The sequence below is a fragment of the Protomyctophum bolini genome, assembly GCF_963924005.1.
Source record: "Protomyctophum bolini genome assembly, chromosome: 15".
Classification (NCBI taxonomy): domain Eukaryota; kingdom Metazoa; phylum Chordata; class Actinopteri; order Myctophiformes; family Myctophidae; genus Protomyctophum; species Protomyctophum bolini.
In genome coordinates, this window is record NC_137876.1 from 33,648,017 (window position 1) to 33,673,739 (window position 25,723).

Genomic DNA, 25,723 nt, shown 5'->3' on the forward strand with positions numbered 1-25,723 from the left:
TCTGCCCTTGGCCTCTTTCACCTCCACAGCACCAGGCCCCTTCTCTGTCTCTCTCTCTCTCTCATTCATACACCCCCTCTCTGACTGTCTTTATCCAATCAGTCTCTTGTCTCCTCGAGTGAGTTTTCCAACTCATTTCTCTCTATATCACCAACCACCTTAGCATGTCCGCACGCATTATGTATGTCATATTCTCTCCCCCTCTGTCGCTCTGCCCCCATCCCTCTACCGGCCCCCCTGCCGACATCAAACTATACCAAAACAGACAACTCCATTAGAAGGGTGAGTGAGCGAGGGTACGAGGAGACAGTCTGAGAAGGAGAGTGGGATATGAAGGAGACACAGAGTAACGGCATGAGTGATGGAGCGTGACGCTGTCTGTTTACATGGCTGGCTGGCTGCAGCCACTTACACAGATGATCTATAATGTGTTTGTTGTATGTCACCGCTCTCACCACAGAGGTGACACATATCAAACACAGTATTCCTACTGGCAAAAGCTTACAGTAGAGCAGTGGTTACCAAACTTGTTCATGTCAAGGACCCCCAAATCGACATTCATTTGGAAAGATATGCCAGTGACCACGATAAGAGAGGATTTTACGGCTCTAGCAGTGATTACAAAACATATTAATTTCATGGACCCTAAGTACTAACGTACTGCATATGTGTGTGGTACACCAGCTGTACAGTGGCACAGAGGAAAAAGCTCCAGGAGGTCATAAATACAGCACAGAAGATCGTTGGCTGCCCCGGCTCACCCCACACTAGAAGAACTACACAGAGACCGCTGTCTTAAAAAAACTCAGAACATTATGACAGACACTTCCCACCCCGGTCACTCACTGTTTGAACTGTTGCTATCAGAGTGATCAAGTCAGGGACCAACAGATTCAGTAACAGCTTCTATCCCACAGCGGTAGTTGCACTCAATGCTGCTAAGAAATGATCTGCTGCTGCGACACATGTTTTGTTTTTCTGCTATATTAAGTGCAATAAGGGTTTGTTGTGCAATAGCAGCAAAAATTACTTGTTTGTGCATTAGTGCTACAGGGGTTGTGCAATAACAGGAAGTCGTGTGTGTTTTTTTTTAGCTTTATGTTGTTTTGTGATATGATGCACTGATTGGTTGGCACTTTTAATTTCGTTGTACACGTTGCAATGACAAATAAAGATCTATCTCTATCTAGACTACGGCAGACCCCCATTTAATGGCATTTCTATCTATGGGACTCCAATTTATATTGTAAAACCACTTTTAATTTAACTCTGAGAGTGTACAAATGGGGTCCATTTGGTTCCATTTGTACACTCTCTGAGGTACAGACCCATAACGGTCCATTTGGTTCCTAACTATAATTTTGCTGGGGACCCCCTGGAACTCCCTCAAGGACCCCTGGAGGGTCTCCCGGACCCCACTTTGGGAACCCATGCAGTAGAGTAGGCCTAGCCTACATCTGATATGTGTAAAGGCCCCATGCAGGAGATAGACAGAACAGAGAGGAAGAGGGCCAATCAAACAGAGCAGACCATTATAATCGGTGACCTTGCTGAAATATGAAAAGTGCCTCTTCTACCTGTCTTTCTCTTAGACTGATTGCTATTCAACTGCCCCGTCACCGGGCTGCGTGGCCTGAGTGATGGAGGTCTTACTTAACACCTGGCATTCAGCAAGGACGGAGAGAAATATGTGCCCTGGCCTACAACGGCTGAATCATGGCGATGGAATGAAGTTGTGCAACTTCGGGCCAATGTTGTGCAATACCGCTCCCATCTGGTCACTCGACGTTACTGGAGTAAACTCGAAATGACCAAGAAATATATGTTGTGCGATGGAAATAGGTTAAGTAGCCTTCGTTACAGTAATTATTTAGAAAAGTTAAATAGCATATATATAATCTGTCAAAAAGTTAATCTAAAAAAAAATCTAAAGAATGTAGTCTAATATCAGATTACATTATTTAGATTAGATTGACTTTGGTATCTAATTTTTTAACTGGTCTGAGTTGAAAGGGAGGCAATCGAGGATGTGGTCAGTAGAGGGCAGCACAAATCTATACAATTCCAAAACGACCAGCTAGCCAGACAGTCAATATGCATATTGTGTCTTGGCACAAGAGGGGCAGTGCGTAACTGCCTCTGGAAAAGGAATGAGATGTGCATTTTTCGTTTTAGTCTCTAAGTATCTGATTGGTCGAAAGTTTTAGTTTAGTTTTCCCCTCTGAACTTTCTCCTATAAAACTTCTGGTGATGTGAAAGCTCCATTCTTTTAAAGTGCGCCACAGACCCTGCTTGATGGAATAATTGCTTTGACAGGAGATTAACTTTCATATTGGATTAACTTGTGTGGTGGAATATCAACTCTGTCATTACATTTAATTGCATGCCCTCGGTAAAATTACACATTTGGTCAATTTGCCACACTTAACCGCTACTCACTTTATCGCAAGGCTCATTTTGTGGTCATTGACGGTTTTTCAGCGCGGCACCAGTCCGTTTTACGCACCAGACGTTTGCGCCATGGCGAACTCGTGTCTCCAACTGAGCGGCTTTCTGATCAGCTGTCTTGGCTGGGTGGGTATAGTGGTCGCGACCGCCACCAATGATTGGGTGACGATGTGTAAATACGGCATGAACACCTGTAAGAAAATGGATGAGCTAGAAGCCAAGGGACCGTGGGCTGACTGTGTCATCTCCACTGCTCTGTACCACTGCGTCTCTCTCACCCAGATACTGGACCTTCCAGGTAAAAGCTGCTCTCTAGTTGTATGCTTTTCTTTCACTATACCTTTTTACCTAAACTATAGCCATATTATTTATATTTCTAAATGTTATTTTAGATATCTTCTAAAAAAAACACCTTTATGATGATAAGGCCTTTTCTTAAATTCCTCTATTGCTATTTTTGTTTCATTGATCATATGTTTCCATTTTACATTTTGGGCCTGCTATTCATTTTGTAGTTTATCTCTCTAATGTTTTTTATCATGTTGCTTTCTTTTTACTTTTAACATTTAAGTTAACATGATGACCTATACATGGTTCTTGGGTGATCATTATATTAACATGATTCATGTGTACTGTACACCCGCAGCATACATCCAGACAACGCGTGCCCTGATGACCACAGGTTCTATCCTGGGTCTCCCGGCAGTGGTGATGGTCTTGATGTCCACGACATGCATCCGCCTGGGTGACGAGCCTCAGAGCTCCAAGAACAAGCGCTCCGTGTTGGGAGGAGTGCTCATACTCATAGTTGGTAAGAGACCACCGGACCCCTCGTTGTTCTAAAGAGCTCCAGAAATGTGTTCAAATGTTGTAGTCAAAGCAATCAATCACTGCTGTTGGAGGTGTTTATCGCCTACACACACACACACACACACACACACACACACACACACACACACACACACACACACACACACACACACACACACACACACACACACACACACACACACACACACACACACAGTTACATCACGGCCGCTCCTCCCTGACCTTGAACTCCCTTATCCCATGGGCTCAAAAGTTTAAGAGGTGCAGTGAAAGTATAAAGGATACAGTGGGTGACTGCTTTCCTCCCTGGGGATACGCATGCACACATACGCACGCACGCACGCACGCACGCACGCACGCACGCACGCACGCACGCACGCACGCACGCACATCGCACACACACACACACACACACACACACACACACAGTGACGCACGCGCACAGACACTCATTGTTCCTGGCAGTCCATCCAGCCCTCCCCCCTGACCCCCATGTACATTCCTGTACTCCACCTACTCTCGTCCACACCCAGCCTATTTCTGAGCCTCATAGAAATCCACTCTCAGATTTAGCAGCTTTAGCGCTCCCATAAATATTTGACTATTTAAGCAGTATTTTCCAGCACCATGTCCCTCGTATATAGGAGAAACTATTTATGACGCCCGCGTCACCCTGGGTGGAGCTTTTTACAAAAACCTGTATGCGAAGGCAATTTCCATAACCAAAAATAATAGTGCTTTAGGTATCTCCAAACAACAAAATGGTATTTTCGCCTGCTCGCTCCCTCCCTCTGTGTACAATGATAAAGAAAGATCCTAAGAGGATCCTTTTTTTTCATTACTGTGGATTCCTTTTTACCCCCCCATGCAGACGAAAGACCTTGAGTGTGAAAAAGGCTTTACCACATAAAGCAACAGGGTGTAGAATTAAGAACAAGCATTCACACTTTCAATAACACAAAATTGAATTGCTTTATCGTTCCCTACTCTTAGGGCAAAGTAATTCTGACACAGTTGACTGGTCTGGTAAAAAAACCTTTGTGTGAGAGTTATGGTCGTTAGAAAACATTTTTAGAGCTGAGAGCTGCTGGGCGTCTGTGTTCTCGCTTCTGATCTACCCATTTAGTTTGGACTAAAATCTGTACATTTTGGCACCACATATTCACAGTATATCCACGGTATATTGACATAGTATCAGTGTTAAATGATTTCACCCTTTCTTTGCTCACATAGTGAGGGACTTACGTGTAGCCCAAACCGAGTCCAATTCTTGGAATTCCTCATTCGAGGTTTGTCTATACTCTGCTGCAGTTGACATGACATGGCATACCTTTGGTCTGTCAATATACAGTACATGTATTTCTGATACACCTCTTAGAATAAATAGTTTGGTACTAAATCCTGCAGTGCTAATGCATAATAAGTGCACATGTTCCTGTACGTATAGTCGTATAGTGTAAACTGTAAATCTTAATTTTAATCTACATTATTTATTCGTTACTTTATCTAACAACGTTTTCACTCACCGAAAGTAACTGAATTTCAACAACAAAAAACACGATATGTCAAGTAAAGGCTACAGATATACCATCCAGGTAGCCTATACTTAATATGGGTACAGTTAAGTCATCAGTCATCATGCTAGTGCTACAGTACCACTTTGTTTTATTATGCCTATTAATATTCCAAATATGGAAAGGCATGGCAGGCAAGAGGGAACATAATGTCAGATTATTACTATATATCTTCGCTGTTGGGCAGAAAGCTCCATCTCAAATATTATTTTTTTTGGGTTATTTTGTATATCGCTGCCTTTATGGTATGACAGTGTCATACAAAAGTATTTTAAAACGTTTCGCCTTTGATGACATGCCCAAAATGGGGATCCAACAGTGTTTTTTTTATTAAGTCTCTCTGTGGGTTTTATTTTCACCAATGTACTATACTAGCCCCATGAATTAATAAGAGCTTGTGACTAAATAATAACTACGCTGGATCTAGTTTAACCACAGGTGTGAAAGCAGTAGTCGTACATTGCAAAGCGGTGTAGTGTACAGTACTGTACATTACAGTACACAGAGTATTATGTGATCAGCTGATTGTGTTTCTCCCCTGCAGCTGCATGTGGAATGGTGTCGACCGTGTGGTTCCCCATTGGGGCACACCACCAGTATGGCCTCATGTCCTTTGGCTTCTCCCTGTACGCCGGCTGGGTGGGCACCGCCTTCTCCCTGCTTGGGGGGTCCCTGGTCACCTGCTGCTCGACAGAGCCCTCGCCTCCCCATGCCTACCAGGACAACAACCGATTCTACTACTCCAAACAGGGGGGCCCCAACCCCCCGGCCGTGAGTTCCACCAACCACGCCAAGAGTGCCCATGTCTGAGGGGCGCGACGGGTTTGAATGAGGGAAAACGTATAGGTGGACTGTGTACACACCCGTGGAAGGACTCAATCCAACATACGCATGCTCACACACACACACACACACACACACACACACACACACACACACACACACTCACACTCACACTCACACACACACACACACACACACACACACACACACACACACACACACACACACACACACACACACACACACACACACACACACACATACCGGTACACACTATTACAATTTAAGTAAAATTTATTTGAATGCGGTATTAACACAGATACACAGTGTTAAAAAATGGACACACATACTGTATTGTGTAGACACTCACACAATTGTTTTTCACGGGGAGCTCATTCTTTGGCATACAGTACAATGGACTGTTTTTGTATTGGCGAGCTCATCTTCAAGTGTCTTCTTGAGGGGCCTTGCATGGACTCAGCCCATATGGTTGCAAAATTGCACAGGTGTCTGAATTACTGCCTGAATCTGTGGTCCTAATCATCGTATTGTTCTGGCCATATGGACTTCATTTATTGATACTTTTTTCTATTTTTCTATGTTAATGGAGAGTACATTTTTGAGTATGTGTTTTTTTGTATTTGTATTTTCTTGAATGAATACAATGCTATGATGTCTTAAAACAAATTAACACAGTGTACATCGGTCTTGTTTTGCAACGATATATTGTTTTTACTACATTCAATAACTGTTTGACACATCTGTTCCATTAAATGCTACACAGTCAAATCCTCTGTTAATTCATCCATTTGTAACAACAGTGAGAGTAAACGCAACCGGTGTTAAATTAATGCTGGGGATTTGACTGTGTACTTACTGTACTAACCCTTGCTCCCACTGGAAGAATACATGGCGTCATTTTGCTTGCCAGTTACTAAATAAATAAATTGCCCCAGATTGCTTGAGAGGTTATGTATAACAGGATCGGCTCTATATGGAAAACATGCAGATTTTGGCCAACGGCCGCTGTGTGTTGGCACCAACAGTTCCCTACATTAGCATTCTTGGCAGGGCGTTATTGTCTAGTGTCTGATAAGAGTGATAGTGCTTGATAATAGCTAATCGGAGACCTGACTTGGCAGAGCTGTTGGTATTATCAGTGGGTTCTTTCAATGCTGTCAACTAAAACTAGTTCATTAGACATCATCAGAACACATCAACGCCCTATTTTATGATTCTTGCTGCCTTGTTCATAATCTACGGTTACTTTGACTGTAACTAACTCATTGCCTCTATTATTTCCTATAACAGTGTTAGAAAGATAAACTTTGACCTGTGTGGAATTCTATGGTTTTATCTGGCACAAAAGCTGCAATCCATTCCATAACATTAAAACGTATGAACTTCTTGTCAAACAGTAGGTGTAGGGTTAATGGAAGAGTAGGGAGACCATCCTCCAACCACTGCAGATATGCTAGTTATAAAAAGTTTCAGATTGCAGCTTAAAAAAGTCCTTTATATAACTTTATACAGACTCTACAGTCTATACTTTAGTTTATTATTATATTTTTTTTTATGAGTGAAAGTCTGTGAAATGTACAAATTTCAAATACATTGTATGTATGGGGTGTGAAACGTTGTTAACACTTGACTTGATATGTTGAAAGTTCCAACATCAACAACTACTTAATTTCAAGTAGCTTGAATTGAACCCCATATTTCCAAGCTCTATACCACACCAGTGTTAGCTTATTTATTTCTCATAAATGATACAAGGTTGTGCCATTGTTTTTGTTTTATTTTGTATTCTGAAATAAAGATGTGTCAGCTTTAAACTGCTCTATGTTTTAATTGTTTCTTACAAAAAAATAATAATCATGATATCCTTAACTCCTACTGTTAACTGTATGTACGCTCGTGCATGTGCGTGCATGTGTGTGTGTGTGTGTGTGTGTGTGTGTGTGTGTGTGACAATAGTGCAGATTACATGTCTGTTTTCAAGTGGAAACCTACAGATGCAGAATGTATTTTGTTGTTGGACAACAAAGACACTCAGCTGAGAACAGTGAGATAACACATTTACTAATGTGTGGAATGTGATGTGACTCAGTGACCTTACATCAGATCAGTGAAGAAGAACCTGTCCCCAAGACGCACTCGGGTACACGGTGTACTGACCCAATACGAAAACATGCTGGGCAGACAGTATGCCTAAACTAACGTGTGTGTGTGTGTGTGTGTGTGTGTGTGTGTGTGTGTGTGTGTGTGTGTGTGTGTGTGTGTGTGTGTGTGTGTGTGTGTGTGTGTGCGCGCACACACACATGTTTTTATCATGTTCGTGCTTGTGTATTTTGTTTTGTGAGCTGTGGTCACGGTAGTGATGTTCCAGGCGTCCAGTCAGACAACTCACCCACAGCATGTTGGTGGGAGTGTTGCGTGGAACCAAGCTGTTCCTCTGTCTATGTCTATGGTAGAGAGTCTGTTCACTGCAACATGCTGCTCCGCTTCAGTGAGTTGGTATGGGCTATCCTTCAGTGTTCATTCTGCTAATATGGATTGGCCTATATGGATTCAAACGCAGGCATCTTTCGTTGTGAGAGACCAAAATTGTACCGCTCAACCAAGAGGCAGGCAATTTGGCCAGGGAAGTTGTTGCACTTATGAGCTTTGTGCAGTACTACCTGTCAAACAGTAGGATAATGTGTTCTACTCGACACCAGGGTTTGAATGTCTCAATGGAAGTAGACCAGTGATACTCAACCTCAGGCCCGCGGGCCACATCAGGCCCGCGGGACCATTATGACTGGCCCACCAATGAAAATCTAAAAAAAAGAAGAGAAAAAAATCTGGAAAATGAAATAAAAATAAATAAATCTGAATGAAGTTATCTTTAATTACATTATTATAAGTAATACTATTAGAGTTGTACTATTACTCGAACGAAAATAAAAGCTTGGGGGGGGAGATGCAATGCAAATGAAAGACATATACTGTGTATCCCTATTCCCTGACATAATTTTATAGCTAAACGGACAGAATTCTATTTTATTTGAATGATGAAACCCAGCTGCCATTAATAGTTGGAAATGGAAATGGAAATTGCGGAAATTGCGGAAATTGTAATTGCGGAAATTGCGGAAATTGTGGAAATGGAAATTGCGGAAATGCGGAAATGGAAATTGCGGAAATTGCGGAAATGGTAATTGCGGAAATTGCGGAAATGGTGGAAATGGAAATTGAGGAAATTGCGGAAATGGAAATTGCGGAAATGGAAATTGCGGAAATTGCGGAAATGGTAATTGCGGAAATTGCGGAAATTTCTCTTCACTTATAGCTATCTATTTTCAGGTAGATTGTTTTATTTTACTCAGTCAGCCATATCACTACTCATTTTTTTTCATGAAAAAGGTCATAGCTGGGTAATCTATTTTCAGGCAAATTGTGTTTATTGTATTTTATTTTACTCAGCCATAACAATTTATTTTCTGTTAACCAACTTGCTGGCTGGCAGGCAGGCAGACAGCTACTCATAGACAGGCAGACAGACAGACAGCTACTCATGGAGAATTGGACAGGCAGGCAGTCAGACAGCTACTCATAGACAGGCAGACAGACAGCTACTCATGGAGAATTGGACAGGCAGGCAGTCAGACAGCTACTCATAGACAGGCAGACATAGACAGCTACTCATGGAGAATTGGACAGGCAGGCAGACAGCTACTCAAGGACAATTGGACAGGCAGGAAGGTAGACAGCTACTCATAGACAGACAGACAGCTACTCATGGACAATTGGACAGGCAGGAAGGCAGACAGCTACTCATAGACAGGCAGACAGACAGCTACTCATGGACAATTAGGCAGGCAGGCAGACAGCTACTCATAGACAGGCAGACAGACAGCTACTCATGGACAATTAGGCAGGCAGGCAGACAGCTACTCAGACAGGCAGACAGACAGCTACTCATGGACAATTGGACAGGCAGGCAGGCAGACAGACAGCTACTCATAGACAGGCAGGCAGACAGCTACTCATAGACAGGCAGACAGTAAGACAGCTACTCATTGACAGACAGACAAATAACTACTCATGGACATACAGACAGACAGACAGACAGGCAGGCAGGCAGGCAGGCAGGCAAAGAGCTACTCATGTTATGTTATTATGTTATTATAACAGCTACTCATGTTATGTGCAATAATTTGTGCAGTTATGGAAAGTATCATTAATGTCGTAATTTTATCTACTGGCCCCTGGCCCCTTGCCATTTTTGTAATGTGGCCCACAGGTAAATCTATTTGAGTATCCCTGAAGTAGACCACCTCCAACCACTGATATTGTATAAACATACCAAAAGATAGTTACCAAATGGACCTGTAACTCTCACTGAGAAAATGAAATATGGCACTGAATGCAGTGAGAGAAGTGAGTCTGACTTTTTAGTCTGTGTAACTTTAGAGATGGTTTCCCATTAACTTTTGACCTGTGTGTGTGTGTGTGTGTGTGTGTGTGTGTGTGTGTGTGCGCGTGTGTGTGTGCGTGCGTGTGTGCATGCTTACTGTATGTGTGCATACTTACTCTATGTGTCATCATTATATCGGTTCAAACCGTTCTCCCTATCCCACAGCTGTCCAAATACAGATAGCAAGGAACAGTCAACAAAGGAACAAACCCATTTTTTTGGTATTTGCAATAAATAACTTTCATTGATGCATGGAAGCAATATCAACAACTCAACAGAGTGCGCCCAGGAGCGACATAACCACACACACAGAAGAATCCAATTAAAAAGAGAAAAATAATAACAACATAAAAAAACAACTACGTTATACAACTTGGTACCAAAATATACAGAAGATGAATAAAAGAAAAAAAGGAATATTTAGTTTTGCGAGGGAAGCCAATCTCAACAAGTCTGACACACACTGACTGGACATTAGGCCACGGCAGGAAGCAGGAATAGCACAGGAAGAACATGGCATGCCATCTCTGAGACTATAAAGAAACAAACAGTAGCTCATTATTAAAGCAATATAGGAACAACATTTGTTTGCTTGTATTTTTTTCTTCTTTTGCGGAACTGTATTAAAATAGCTTCTGTATGTGTTATTATTATAATCCTACTGTCACTTAAAGATCCTTGCCTGAACCTTCTAAGCTCCTACTGTTGATTTGAGTTTCAACCATTTCAAAGTCCTCAAAAGTAAAGGTTAAGGTCTCGAACCAGACTGTTAAAAAATATATTTTCTTCCCCGCTGTTTCTCCCAGGCCAATAACTCCTTCCACCTCTTTTATAAACACCCACCTGTGGAGTGCAGGTGGAGGGTAAAGAGCTGTAGAAAAATACTTCTCTTAGTTCACTTGTCTTTTTAGTGTTTTATTTTTCACTTTTTGCATACCTACAGTATGTCCACCTAGCCTCATTGTATGAGTACATCTACTTTAAAATGTAGTCTGTAAGAATACTTTGAAGGTATTTCGATTAAATATTTTCAAAAAATTGGGACAATTATTTTTTTACTGGCAAACCGTTGTACTTGAAAAATAAAAACAGTCATTTAATCTTCATGTAACTATAGATATACTGTAGGTCTACCAATATCTACCAAATGGTGCATACAGTAGTAACTTGCAGACACTCAAGTCCATTTCTAATGTCTTATTGTAACGTAAGTGTCCAATCCACTGGCCTTCTACTTGGAAAAAGTAAACAAATATTGTGGAATTTGGCTTGCTTTGTAAACAGAGATAGTGGTTTGAGAAGAGGGTTATACAGGAAGTAAGTATATTTTAAGTGGGGAATGGGGTGGTGATGGGAGGTCATGTAGGTGAAAGGGGGGGTTCACCCCCCCCCCCCCCTTACACACACACACACACACACACACACACACACACACACACACACACACACACACTCCAAAGTTTGCTACTGTACATGTTTCTGTTTCCCATTTCAACCACAGTCCAATATCATCCATACCTGCAGGGTGCTGAAAGCTCAGGAAAGAGTTCAACAATCAGAGAAATAAAATGTTTAAATGAATCACTTTCAACCTGGCATAGGTGACATTTTTCAATTAAAAAAATAGCAGACCTAAAAGCTGACACGTTGCTTACTATTTTCTCTTTTTTTATATAGGGTTTAAGTGGTTAAGGGTGCATTTGTGAAATCCACTCCGATGCTCTGCTGCATGGGCACAGGATTATTGTGTGCAAAACTGGAAGGATTTTCAAGATAGCACAAATAACTAGATTTTCTATTTTAAATTCAGATGGGTGTGATGGTTTTGTATCATAGTAAGAACTAAATGCGCTTGTTGGAAGGATAATTAGATAATGCAATAACATTTAATTCACAAAACTAGCCACAATAGAAATATTTTGCATCACGCTTAAACTGTCTCTTTAGCTAAACACATTCATAAACAACAAGAGAGCACTCCGACACCCTCAGAGTGAATTTACAAAATACACCCTAAAATTCAGTCTAGAAAGTGCGGAGGGCTTAAAACTTCATCACTTTGAACAGGTTTAGTAGCAGCGATATCATGATAAGAATACATTTCACAATACAATTGCCCGAGGATTGGGGACATATGGTTAGGCTACTGTAGCTTTTAAAGCCAATGCCTGTGCTGAGCTGAGTTGAGAAATGAATCTGTTCTTTACTGTCTGTAACTATTAATATCCTCAACGCTGTGAAAGATGCCTGGGCATGAGAGCTACAGTACGGCTGTATTTGAAATATACCGTAGGTGTCATTTGTTAGGATTTCTATTGTCTCGTTGCGTTCAGTCTCTACATGCAAGTACAACATTTACAGTCTGGGCCTCATGCGTGAGAGCATGCGACACATCCACCAAATAGCCACAGTGAGGCGCAGGTGTGGACCACACACACACACGCACGCACGCGCGCACACACACACACGCACGCACACACGCATAATAAATTACATACACAGGTACACATAGTAGAGACACACACGCATGCATACATTCACACTCGTACTGTACAGTAGCCTACCGTATAGCCTACATATACACACACGCAAAGCAGACTAGAAGACAGTACAATCCAACGTAAGAGGAGGCATGACATTGCCTGATTCCCCTTCTCAATTTGGCTGAGCTATGAATGCAAAGGTGTCATGTATTTTTTATTTTTATTTTCAGTTTTTTTTGTGGCTGAGCTGGATAGTTCGTGGTGGCTGTTTTGGCTAGATAGTAACAGTAAGAGGCGTGGAAAAGCTTTTAGGATTTGTATTTCCCCCCCTCCTTTTTGGTGTATCATATAATTCATATAATTCCACCGGATGTTCCTCGCTGGTGAGGGGTTTTGGGGTATAGTCCCGAGGATGTGGGTGCTGAGGGGCACATGGGTACGGGCAGGAGTTTGCAGCATGGCATCATTAGATATAGTGCAGTAGACTAGACATATACTGTATAAAAGCCTATTTATACTTATAGGTGCACACCGGTGAGGCGACGTGTTGTGAGCGACATTGGTGCGCAACTCAGTTTAAATCAGGCGTAAGGCTTCCCAGTGCGGGACCGATGCAGCAACGGGGGGCAGGGAGGGGGGTGGACAACATTCAGTACGGGACCAATGCAGCAACGGGGGGCAGGGAGGGTGGTGGACAACATTCAGTGCATATATGGCAACAGCAAGACCTACCAGGTCTGTAACAGGCTGTTTTGTTTGTTCAGTTTGGGAGTGAGCTGCTGCTACTGTACCATACACCCCACAGATATGACTATGGCATGTGGTTCTGAATCAGAGGCCACCTGACCACTTGTGTAAGTGGTCACTGGCCAGATGGGGGCTTGAATCAATGGAACTAACTTAGTACATTTTAAATGTATAAGACTTTAAGTTATACTATTTATTGGTTCATTAGATTTGTCAAGTAATACAATTACTGTGGTTGACTTCATTTATATTAATATTATGTTATCAATTAAAGTCTTGTTTTGCCAATTATTTGTGGGCCCACTTACAATATCCTCACAGTCTCACTAGTGAGCCCCGGACCACAGGTTGGGAATCCCTGGGCTATGTATTTGGATTTGGCCTGACCAGAATCTGTAATGCGAAAAAAGAAAGAAAGAAAGAAAGAAGTGTCCTATAGTTACTGCAGGCAAGGTGGGAGGTTTTAAAAGCTTAGGCTCCTTTGGTTGGAACAGATCCAAGAGGGGAAGAGAGAGAGAGAGAGAGGGGGGTTAAACAGGTGGTGTTGAACCTCCTGGACACAAGCTGTGGAAATTGAATAGATTACTGTCACAAAGCCTGACAGAGAAACCAATCACAGCTCCATCACCTGTGAAATCTCACTTTAACCCCTTCGGCTGACATGAGCTGATGGACAGCAGGATGGGGAAGAGAAACAGGGAGATGGATGGCTGGGGGTGCCGGGTTAAAAGAGGAGATGAGAGGGGGGTGGATATTGGCAGAAAATAGCCTGCAGTGGAATGGATGAGGAAATGAGCGATGGGAGCGAGGTAAAGAACAGGATCGGGGGGATAATTCACTTTCGGGCTTCAATGTGAAACTGCACCTACTACCGTGTATAGTAAACTGTGTACGTTGAACTGAACTGCATGGAAATAACTGGACTGAACTGGTCAACTTGAAAGTGAACTAACTCCCATGCCTGTCAAGAGCAGCATTAGCAAAGAGAGGACCACACAGCGAAGACACAAAGGAACATCATAGAGACAAGACAACATCGTGAATCATGCAGTTTGTCATAGGTCTTTTTCTGTCCCATGGTTTAGTTTTATCTAGCTGGGCAACGTTTATGGGATAATGAAGAGCTGGCTAGATTAGGTTGTGACGGTATGTGTGTGTGTGTGTGTGTGTGCGCGCACGCTTTGTGCGTGCGTGCGTGCATGCGTGCGAGAGCTGCAAGCTGAGGCTAAAATTGTGAAGAACAAGAAATACCACATTCTACATGTCTACAAGTATATAATAAAACCAAGAACACACACTTAAACACACATACACACAGATATGAGAACAGATGTGAGGCGTGTTGGTTTAGTTGCACAGACACTGTCTCATACACATACACAGGCAAAATGAAAGAATAATACACACACATACACACAGATGAAGGCACTATTGCAAGCAAAGTCCAGGTACCACTTTTGATAGAAAACATTGATTCCCTTCTCCCAGTCCCTGCCCAGTCCCTTGGGCTAGTTGGAGACACATGAGGCAAGTAAAAACAGACCTATCCAGCAGTTTTTGTGTGTGTGTGTGTGTTCTGTGCACGTGCATGCAGCTGGTTTCCTGTCTATCAGAGAAATGAAGAGCCGAGGAGACCTATAGGTCCTAGAAACAGGAAGTGACCTGGGATCTGCTTCCTGTCTGTCTGTCTGTGTTGAAACACAAAGTGAAGCGTCTCTCCTTTTCTCTCACCACTCTCTCTCTCCCACCTCTCTCTCACCACTTTCTCTCTCTCTCCCACCACTCTCTCTCACCACTCTCTCTCTCTCTCTCTCTCCTTCTCTCCCACCACTCTCTCTCTCTCTCTCCTTCTCTCCCACCACTCTCTCTCTCTCTCCTTCTCTCCCACCTCTCTCTCTCTCTCTCTCTCTCTCTCTCTTCTCTCCCACAGTCTCTCTCTCCTCCTGTCTCTCTCTGAATCCGGTGGAATCAACAGCTGTAGACTGCTCACACCGTGACACATGTATAGCGTCATCATCAGTGGTGAAAAAGTAACTAAGTACATTTACTTAAGTACTGTGCCTAAGTACTATTTTGAGGCATTTGTACTTTACTTGAGTATTTCCAATACTTTTACTCCAACTCTCAGAAGCAAATGTTACCCTTTTACTCCACTACAATAATTTGAAAACTTTTGTTATTAATTATTTTATCCTATATACAGACTATTTGAAAATAGACGATCTACAAGCTCACAATGTGTCGCGATGCGACAGCTTGTGAGCTTGTAGATCTGCTATTTTCAAAAGATTTGATTGGAACGGGACATTTGGGCATAATGACTATACTTTTACTTTTGGTACTTTAAGTACATTTTGATGCCAATGCTTTTGGACCTTTTCTCACTTTTACTTACTTTACTAACATGGGATTTCTATAGAGTACTTTTTCCACCACTGATCATCAGTGACATCATGTGCCAGTCTATCTATGTGCTAACGTAACATGTCTGGACCTTTCACCGCGTGCGACCAGGGAACTCTGGGTGAGTGAAAAACAAGTGATTGTAGAGAGTAGAGACATGACCTTGACACCCGCCACAAATCTCTGTAAATGTGGGAGTTGGGGTGGGGGGTGGCAGTGATAGGTGAAGAAAACAACAACAACACTAGAGAAACAATCTAGCCCAAGGGTCAGAAGTACTTACGCATGCACACACGCTCGAGCACACACACACACACACACACACACACACACACACACACACACACACACACACACACACACGCACACACACACTCACTGTATGCGATCACATATCACGTCACATCAATTTATACTTTGTCGTATACGATTTTTGATTAAATTGTTTATTTTCGACAAAGCATAAATGATGCTTTAAAAGTTTCAATCTTCCCATTCACACCCAGGCACACCCAGGGCAGCAGACAAGGCAGTACAGTACATTCAGGGCAACAGAGAGTCAGTCCTTTCAGAATCCATCCATTGGGTCCTCCTCAGCGAGACCGTGATTGGCTACGGTCCTGGCCCCTGCACCATTTGCTGGTGCCACGTCACCTTCTGGCTTTCCCTCGGCAGGTGGTGCCAGCTCTGACCCTGACCCCCCCGGCGCCGCCCAGGGGTCGTTAGTGGGCGGGTAGAAGTCGTCGTCGAAGCCGCAGAAGCCCTCGTCCACGCCCTGGTCGTAGCGCTGGTAGGTGGACGCTTGCACCTCATTTTCTCTGGCCGTGATCTCTAGTTTGCTGTTCCACATGCCGTACCCAAAGTAGATGATCACACCTGCAGTCAGATAACACACGCACACACACACACACACACACACACACACACACACACACACACACACGCACACGCACGCACATGCGCACACGCACACACACACGCATGCACACATGGACTTGTTACAGGGGCGAAACGCAGTGCAATTGTCATTGCTAGTAGTTTCCAACCAACGCAGTTGTCATTTTAAAAAACAGTGCTCACGTTGTGTAATTAATTGTACTTCGTGCCCATCGGTGTGTTGGTCTTAAAACGAGGTGTGGTCTTCTTGGTGTTGATATGCAAATTATGCATTGATATCTAAGGTGAAGTGAAAAAAGTCAGAAAGTGATTGCACCTTAGACCAGCTCTGATCTAGTCTAAAGTCTAGCGCAGTCCCCCAGAGCAGTATACAGTATTACAGTACCCTGTTCATTTAGTGAGTGCATTATTAGACTGATCTGTTCTCGACATGTGCACACTGTTTGCAATCAATCCATTAAGTCATGGACATACTGTAAGTTACTTTCCCCGTTAAAGTGGACACATTATATTGCTTTATCTTCAGCTTTCATACACAAACTAAAGCTGTCCACTTTAAAAGAAAAAAATCTGAACTTGCAATAGTCGATTTCTGGCCCTTACCCACAAGGCACCAGATGGCGAACCGTATCCATGTGATGGCGGACAGTTTGAGCATGAGGTAGACGTTGACCAGCATGGCAGAGGCTGGCACGAAGGGCACGCACGGCGCCATGTAGGGCAGCCGCTTGGGGTTCTCTGGCTGCTGCAGAATGATGATGATGAGCAGCGCCAGGGAGAGGATGAGGACGATCAGCAGCAGCAGAGCCCACCAGCTTCCCTCTGCGATGCTGCTGGCTCCTGAGGCAGGTGTATCACATTATCTCAGTTGACATTCGCTGGTGCTTTACTATCAAATGATTGGAGTGATTGGAGTATGGAGTGTTAAGGCCATTGAGACCTGAGGCTGAAATGTCTTCTAAATCCAAATTGCTATATGAGTGGTTCTCAAACTGTTTCATTTCAAGGACCACCCAAAAGTATCACCCGATTTGAATGTTATCAGAAGCTTGGAATAGAGCCAATATGTGACAATCAGACATACTAGGAACCGCGGAGTGAAACTACTGACACGTTAGGGAGCGCTTGCTTTTTGTGACCATGACCGTGACCATGAAGGAGGCACGCGTCTCTGGTGGCCTTGAGCCACGTGAGGCACCGCCGAGTGAGGCGCTAGCCGAGCGAGTCGCCATGCCAAGCGTTGCAACGGCCACCAGAGACGGGTCCGTGCCGTTTTCTCGATTGTGCCGTTTCTCGATTGTGCCATTTCTCGCACTATCTCGATTGTGCCGTTTTCTCGATTGTGCCGTTTCTCGCACTATCTCGATTGTGCCGTTTCTCTCACTATCTCGATTGTGCCGTTTTCTCGATTGTGCTGTTTTCTCGATTGTGCCATTTCTCGCACTATCTCGATTGTGCCGTTTCTCGCACTATCTCGATTGTGCCGTTTCTCGCACTATCTCGATTGTGCCGTTTCTCGCACTATCTCGATTGTGACGATTTGCATATTTGGACTATGATTATATGATTAGTTTAGTGAAAGCAAATTTCATCTGAATTCCCCCCCCCCATCCCCCCCCAAAAAAGCAAACTGACTTTAGACCAAAATAGCATTTCCTCTCTTCTCACCGAAGATGATGAAGGAGCAGAAAACGAAGATGAGGATGAAGAGCAGAAGGACACACACGGTGACCGTCTTCCCCGTGGCGGGAGTGGGTCTGTCCATCTTCCCCGGGAGGCCCAGTCGGATCCTCAGGGTGTAGTACCGCGGCCCCACCAGCTTCTTGAGGCGGCGAGACATCCCGGTCTCCGACTCTTCCGCCTCGATGCCCGTCGTCATGTCCACCGTGCCGTAGTTGGGGTGGCTGGCGGTGTAGGCGGTCTTGTCGGGCTTGCCGATCAGCATCTCGTTGTCACCCAGCGAGGGGAGGTTCTTGGCTCCGCAGGTGTTGGTGGGCACTCCTCCGTAGTCGTCGGCCTCGCTGGTCGGCGAGCAGGCGTCTTTCTCGCACTCGGCCAGGATGCCTTCCTTCTTCTTTTTGTTCTGCTCCTCGGACAGGAAGTTGACAAAGCCATGGATTTCGCCCTCGGGTTGGTACCGTAGCAGCAGCACGCACAGGCTCACCTGGAGAGTAATACCTTGATTAAAGAGCAACTTAACACTAAAACATTTTCTTCCAATCTTCCATTTTGGGTCCAATGTCATGGGTGCTGGTCAGCTGCTATATTATCATAATATAGTCAGCTGACCCTAGAGGGATTGTCTACCATTTTGCTTGCCTGGGCAATTCCTAATGACAGCATTGCTAATCTATTCAAATGCTATTTTGTCATTCCCTTTGTGGATAATTAAGCAATACGACACGAGGGGGGGGTGCTTTATCATGGTTATTGGCATTGCTGTGCTGCGGCAGAGGCCCAGCACATATAGCAGTTTATAGTATTTTAGAACAGCACTGTTGTAAAATCCTTTTTGGCACAAAATGGGGTCTAATAATGGTGTGTGGCTCCCATGTGGATCTTGGACTCCATGAGGCAGTCTATGACTCCTCATGACACCTGACTCCATATTTGGACAAAGTTTTAGCCTGATCTGACCCACATTGACTTCCATCCATTATAAAATTCTGATTAAACATTCCAAAACAAATAACACAGTATAGTATAGTATAGTATAGTATAGTATAGTATAGTATAGTGTTACATTTTGCTAAATTGCATTGCTTTCAGCCTTCTGCATTCTGCAACACCATGCACATTCTCCATAGTTAATTTTTGCAATAGGCAAATTAACGCCTGATGGACTGGTCCACAACATACAGTATGACGGAGTGATACATTTGCCAGTGATTGGTGTAATGTGTTTATTGGCATGGATCAGAATTCCTCTTGGCCAATCACAATGTGATAAACTGTGAGTGGTCTACTTTCCTCAGGACTAACAGATGGTCTACTCAGGGAGCATACAGTACATACATATTGCTGTCGGGGAGAAACCTCTTATCTCTGTATTTATTTGTATTTTTATATCCTTCTAAATCAATGCCCTGCTTTGTCGTACAAGAGTGTCACGCTAAAGACCATACGTGAGCTTGTACGGACTATTTTAGCTTTTTATGTGGTGTCCGTGGGTTTTAGAATTATTGAACCAATGACAAGTAATAACTAGAGCTTGTGACAAAATAATTCCATTTCCTGAAATGTAACGGTTTTGGACATACAATACATACGATATGATAATGTACAGTATGTACATACGGTAATATAGAACACATAAATACACACCAGAGTGTAGGCCAGTAAGGTTCCTATGGACATCATCTCTATGAGGTCCCTGAGGCTGATCAGCAGAGACAGCAGAGCAGCCAGGCAGCCGGACACCACGCAGGCCACAGCTGGGGTCTCTGTGTAGGTGGACACCTTGGCCAGGAACCTGCATATATAGTACATACACATGACATCAGGGTGGTAGCCATGGGCGGGCTAAACCCATTTTGTTTGAACCCATTTTGCCCTGAGATCAGATTCTAAATATCTTCTACATCCTGACAGTTTTCTGAAAAAGCTATGTTTCTATGTCAGTCGTTCTTCGATTTTTCAAAAATAGCAGACCTACAAGCTCGGTGGCGCGCTATGAGCTTGTAGATCTGCTATTTTTCAATAGCTAAAGCATAACATAATGCTAACACTAAAAGGGGTTCCCGCCCAAAATGGGTTAAATATTTATTATAAATAAATACATGAATAATAATAATTTTAAACAAAGCTTTATGCATGTCCACCCACTCCTGGCCAGGCCCACCCATACATTCTGTTCTGGCTTTGCCACTTAGTGTCCTCCTGAGTGTGTGCAGATGGACTTGTAACAGTCCATGATGATTACATTTGTACACTTGTAAATTGTACATTTGTTCCTGTCTGCGATGGATGTGCAGGGTTTGAATTCAGATCGGTCAGATAATAATAAAAAAATATATATATTTGTGGTTGATGGTTCTCAAGATACTGATCTATTTGAACACAGGTTATTTATTCAATTTCCTGAAAAGTTACGGTTTTGGACATACAATTAAGGTTTTGTATGTTTCTACATAATTGAATTAAGTGTGTGTGTGTGTGTGTGTGTGTGTGTGTGTGTGTTAGATGTATTAGATGTGGGTGTTTAATTTCACTTTGTGTCAGAGAATGCTCACTTAAACAGCAGGCCATCCCCCGCCATAGCGTAGATGACCCTGGGCAAGGGGAACAGGGACCCTAGCAAAGAGACAGTGAGTCCTGCTATGGAGCCGACCGCCACAATGTACTTGGCCCACATACAGCCGTGCAGGGCAAACATCTCCATCAGAGGGGCGTCTTCATCGATGTCAGCGTAGGGCACCATCAGAGTCAGGATGACGGAAACCTGGAAATACATGTTGCCATATATGTATTTGACATATGCACAGATGTTTCTATTTGTATTTTAAAAATCTTTAAAATGTTAACAGTTAAGGTATCAATCAGTTTGATGAAATATGACTAGTGACTACCCATTACAAAGTAACATGGTTTGTGTACATAGACTTTGTATTACTATTTTGGTAAGGACATATCAAGTTCATCAAGTCTGTTTCCAATTGATTATTATCTCATGAATAAATTAAAAACATTTTGTAACCAATACTTGGACACATACTTGGATTAAAACATGGGACTACAGTATGTAAGTCATTCTAACCTACCGTTGACCTAACACACACAAAGATATAACATTGCGTGTACGCTTTGCATGAGTCATGATGGTGTGTGTGTGTGTGTGTGTGTGTGTGTGTGTGTGTGTGTGTGTGTGTGTGTGTGTGTGTGTGTGTGTGTGTGTGTTTGCGTGCGTGCGTGCACACACTGCGTGTATGTATGTGTGCGTGACTGTCTTGTCTGTGTGCAGTGTGCACGTGCATGCGCTAGTCTCTGATGCTTGCATCTGACGTGTGAAAGCAAGCAAGGCCATCTGTCACCAAGATAAGTGTTCAGTACGAGAGAGGGATTTGGATGAACAGATTATATACAAATAAAGCGACAGAGAGACAAATAGAAAAGACTAACCCTAACCCTCACTGGAGAGTATTACAATGACCTTTAACCCACATTCAATGCAAGGGTGTGAACTACTGTAGCAATCACTGATGGAAGTATAGTACCCAGACATGTACAGTACAACTCTGTATCCTGTATTAAAAAATACAAAGGTATTCAAAATATACTTATAGTACCAAATTAAATTTGAAAAGTACCCATGATTTATTTTAATTGTCAATATTGCTAATCTACGAGCTCCACGCCTCACCATGCGATGTATCGTGAGTTTGTACTGTAGATTGCCAAAGGATAAAATGGGGCTTACGTGTTTGATGTACAGTATGTTTTGTAATAATCCTATATTAAAATTGACAACTGGGAGGAGCAGATGGCAGACCATGCATGGCCATGTCACTCTGACTCAAAAATACCCCCCCCCCCCCCCCCAAAGAAACAATGCCCATATACTGTATAGGCATGTATGGTGTCCAGAGCCACATATCCGACTGCTATGCATTATGGTCATGTGTGCAAATATAACCGAATGACTTCAAACTTGGCATGCACATCGGCAAGGACTCCAGGGAGTGTGGTGCCCGCGGCCGAGTCGTTGGGATATGCGCTTGATCAGAACTGCCAATCAGACTGATATATCCATAATATATGGGAATATACGGATATCCAGTTTTCAACGACCACCGATCCAACCAATATACTGTACCCATATATCAAATCTAATCAAATCAAAATGTATTTATATAGCACATTTAAAACAACCAAAGCTGACCAAAGTGTTGTACAGATTAAAACAAACAGAGCGTCCACAGGGCCCATCTGTGCACAGACAAATAAGGACATCATTAAAAACACATAAGACGGTCAATTGCAATTAAAAGCCAAGGATTAAAGGTGGGTTTTCAACAAGGATCTGAAAACCTCAACGGACTAGGCAGATCGGATGGGGAAAGAGAGGTTGTATTATGGGCATGCCAATATAGGCATAAAGACCTAATGACATCAAGGCATAAAATGAACTCAGGTAGACAGACAGATACATACCTGGGTTCATGTTATGCCTTGATGCCTGTCTGTGTCCCTTTTGTGCTCTGTGCCCAAATGTATATGAGATACATAATGCTATACATAATGCCCATAATGTATTATTATTATTACGTACATATTATGTATCTGAGATACACATGGGCACCGAGCACAAAAGGGACACAGACAGACGTGCACAACGGATACTCTGACAGACAGACTCAGACACAATTATTAGTCGGACTGGCGGTGCGACGTACTGCAGGTGTCAGTACAATATTAGCATCTTAGATGTAGTGGAGTAGAAATATAAGTAAAGTATTAAGTTCTGTAAATGTATTTGGTTACTTTCTACCATTAGTATAGGCATGTAACGATATATCGTATATCGACATATATCGATATTAATCCCGACGATATATATCGATTCAATACATTTAAAAGATTTTTTTTTAAATATATATATATTATCTTTGGGTTTTTTTAGCGGGGGCTGATATGAAATGTGAGTTTTAATCATATGCCATCACATTCAAGTGCTTTTGGGGAGAAATGAGACAGACAGGCAGTCACTTTCAGTAGTAGAAGCCTGTAGCTGTGTGTCTGTGACTGTGCCCAGGTGATGGTCGTTGATGCTCATTAATACATCAAGGAAGGCTGTTTCTGCACTGTCAAATAGGTCTACATCTATCCTAAGAATAAGATGCCATCAAAGAAAGCTTTTTTTTTTACATGTTAACTCGAGCTAGGTTCTAAACAAGAAAGCATGTTTACAGTTGTTGCACAGAAATTAAGTAATTTTACATGAAAAGTAATGCTACTTTTGCAATATAGTTAAAAATTGTGAAAAAAGCTCGGGAGGCAGATAAATCATAAGAAAAAGATTGTTCGGTCATTATTTTGTCTGGAAACATTTTTTGTGCTTAAAATATTGTGAAAAATCATATCGTGAACCTCATATCGTGATACGTATCGTGAGTTGAGTGTATCATTACATGCTTAATTAGTACCAATCCTGAGGTATTCTTTAAGTGTAGCGAGAAAAACTCCTCATACAGTAGCTAGTAGTGAAAACCACCAATGTTAAATGTCTGTTATGTGAAACCCCCTCCATTGCAATCGATGGGTTCTTTGCCCCCAGGCCATACTAAAGAAGTCTCAAACTAATTCCGCATAGGATGGTGTTATCTGGAAACCATAGCAACAACCAACCAGGCTGATGGTGCCACGGTAAGAAATCTGCTGCAGTCTGCGATCAGAATACTAAATGATCCAAGAGCGAGGACTCGCACACGCGCACACACACACACACACACACACACACACACACACACACACACACACACACACACACACACACACATGCACGAGCGCGTTTAATGTAGAGCAAAAACAGAAAAGTCACTAATATAGATAGAGACAGTAGAACCTTGAGGTTTCAGTGGTTAAGACATTATTTCCACTCCTCTGCAGGTTTACCGTTCAGGCTGGGTCTTCTAATCTCTGCTCTTACATTCATTGATGGGGACTGAAGTGCTGCAGGGCTGAGTATATGAACATAAAAGCAAATGAACGTCGCAGCAAAGCAATCCAGCGGGTTATCGCATCATTGATAATAGGGATTAGTTAGTGGTCCTGAAAGCGCCACTGCCTCCTGTTTTATGGCAGAGTGAGAAATTAATTGTAAAATCAATTCGGCATTGAAAATATATAGAATGCAGCCAGAGACACCATTACGGACTGCAGACACCAAAGGCCACTACAGTGCTGATCAATCAACATTGTGTGTGTTTGCGTGCGTATGTGTTTGTATGACAGTGAGAGTCATACAATACTGTGTGTGTGTGTGTGTGTGTGTGTGTGTGTGGCCAGCTGTGGCCCTCTATACTCACAGAGACGTAGGCGGTGAGGCAGGTGATGAGGGAGGCAGTGATGGCGTAAGGGATGGAGGTGTGTGGACTCTTGGCTTCCTCTCCGGTCGTGGCGATGATGTCAAATCCGATGAAGGCATAGAAACAGGTGGCTGCGCCTTGCATCACCTGCACAGCAATGCAAACAGCGGAGACAAAGGCTCACACAAAGGCACAATGCAACCGGATGGTCAGGTCAGTTAGGTTAGGTGTTATTATTACCAGAGTTACTGGCTGGTCCCTAATCTGTCTGTGCTCTGTGAGGCAAGAGCTGCCAAGCACTACAATTAAATACATTGGATTATAATACAATTTTATTGAAATTTGATTTAATTTCAAAGGCATTACACAAAGGGAGAAGAGATTAGGACGACTGCATTGAGTTTGTGTGTATTGTGAGAGGGACTTAACTGCCCACAATATCATCATCAATGCACATAATATGATGATGATGATTCATATCATATCATCATCATAGTCTGTGCCTGCCTGTCCTGTGATTGTGCCTGAATATGGATGTATCCATGGCCCTGTGTGCGTGCATTTGTGTGTCCACAACCATGGGCCGTTGACATGTTAGTTCCCAGCGGTGCTATAGCATCACGTGAGCTTACCCCAGACCAGCCGATGGGCTCCCAGCGGTGCTATAGCATCACGTGAGCTTACCCCAGACCAGCCGAAGGGCAGGAATCTGCCATCGTCCCAGTTCTCTCCCTTGATGAAGAAGAGCCCAGCGATGATCATGAACACCCACACGATGAGGTTGATGACGTTCAGGACGTTATTGAAGCCCACAGAGTTCTTCACTCCCAGGGCGACTATCACCGTCACCAGCATGGCTATCAGCAGCGCCAGCAGGTCTGGGTATGACTGCTCTCCTTTACCTATATACGCACATGGACGGCATTGGGCACGCACGCACAGCACGCACGCACGCGCACGCACGCACGCACGCACGCACGCACGCACGCACGCACGCACGCACGCACGCACGCACGCACGCACGCACGCACACACACACACACACACACACACACACACACACACTATGGT

At 43.2% G+C, this 25,723-nt stretch overlaps 2 protein-coding genes across 2 annotated transcripts in view; one reads left to right on the forward strand and one right to left on the reverse strand.

The window, feature by feature from the left end:
- Positions 1-2,264: 2,264 nt before the first annotated feature.
- On the forward strand, positions 2,265-7,465 carry cldn11a (claudin 11a). The gene is made up of 3 exons (XM_080783772.1): positions 2,265-2,746; positions 3,095-3,259; positions 5,398-7,465. Exons 1-3 carry the CDS (start codon positions 2,521-2,523, stop codon positions 5,661-5,663), a joined length of 657 nt encoding a protein of 218 aa, XP_080639898.1. The 5' UTR covers positions 2,265-2,520; the 3' UTR covers positions 5,664-7,465.
- Positions 7,466-16,299: 8,834 nt separating this feature from the next.
- slc7a14a (solute carrier family 7 member 14a) overlaps positions 16,300-25,723 on the reverse strand; it is a gene marked incomplete at its 3' end in the record, with an annotated part of 30,395 nt that continues 20,971 nt past the window's right edge. The window contains exons 4-10 of the mRNA XM_080784338.1: positions 25,337-25,554; positions 24,653-24,799; positions 20,861-21,069; positions 19,953-20,100; positions 18,297-18,792; positions 17,232-17,468; positions 16,300-16,607 (exon numbers count right to left, since the gene is read on the reverse strand). Of these exons, the coding sequence (XP_080640464.1) occupies positions 16,300-16,607; positions 17,232-17,468; positions 18,297-18,792; positions 19,953-20,100; positions 20,861-21,069; positions 24,653-24,799; positions 25,337-25,554 (1,763 nt within the window). The remainder of the gene's footprint in view (positions 16,608-17,231; positions 17,469-18,296; positions 18,793-19,952; positions 20,101-20,860; positions 21,070-24,652; positions 24,800-25,336; positions 25,555-25,723) is intronic.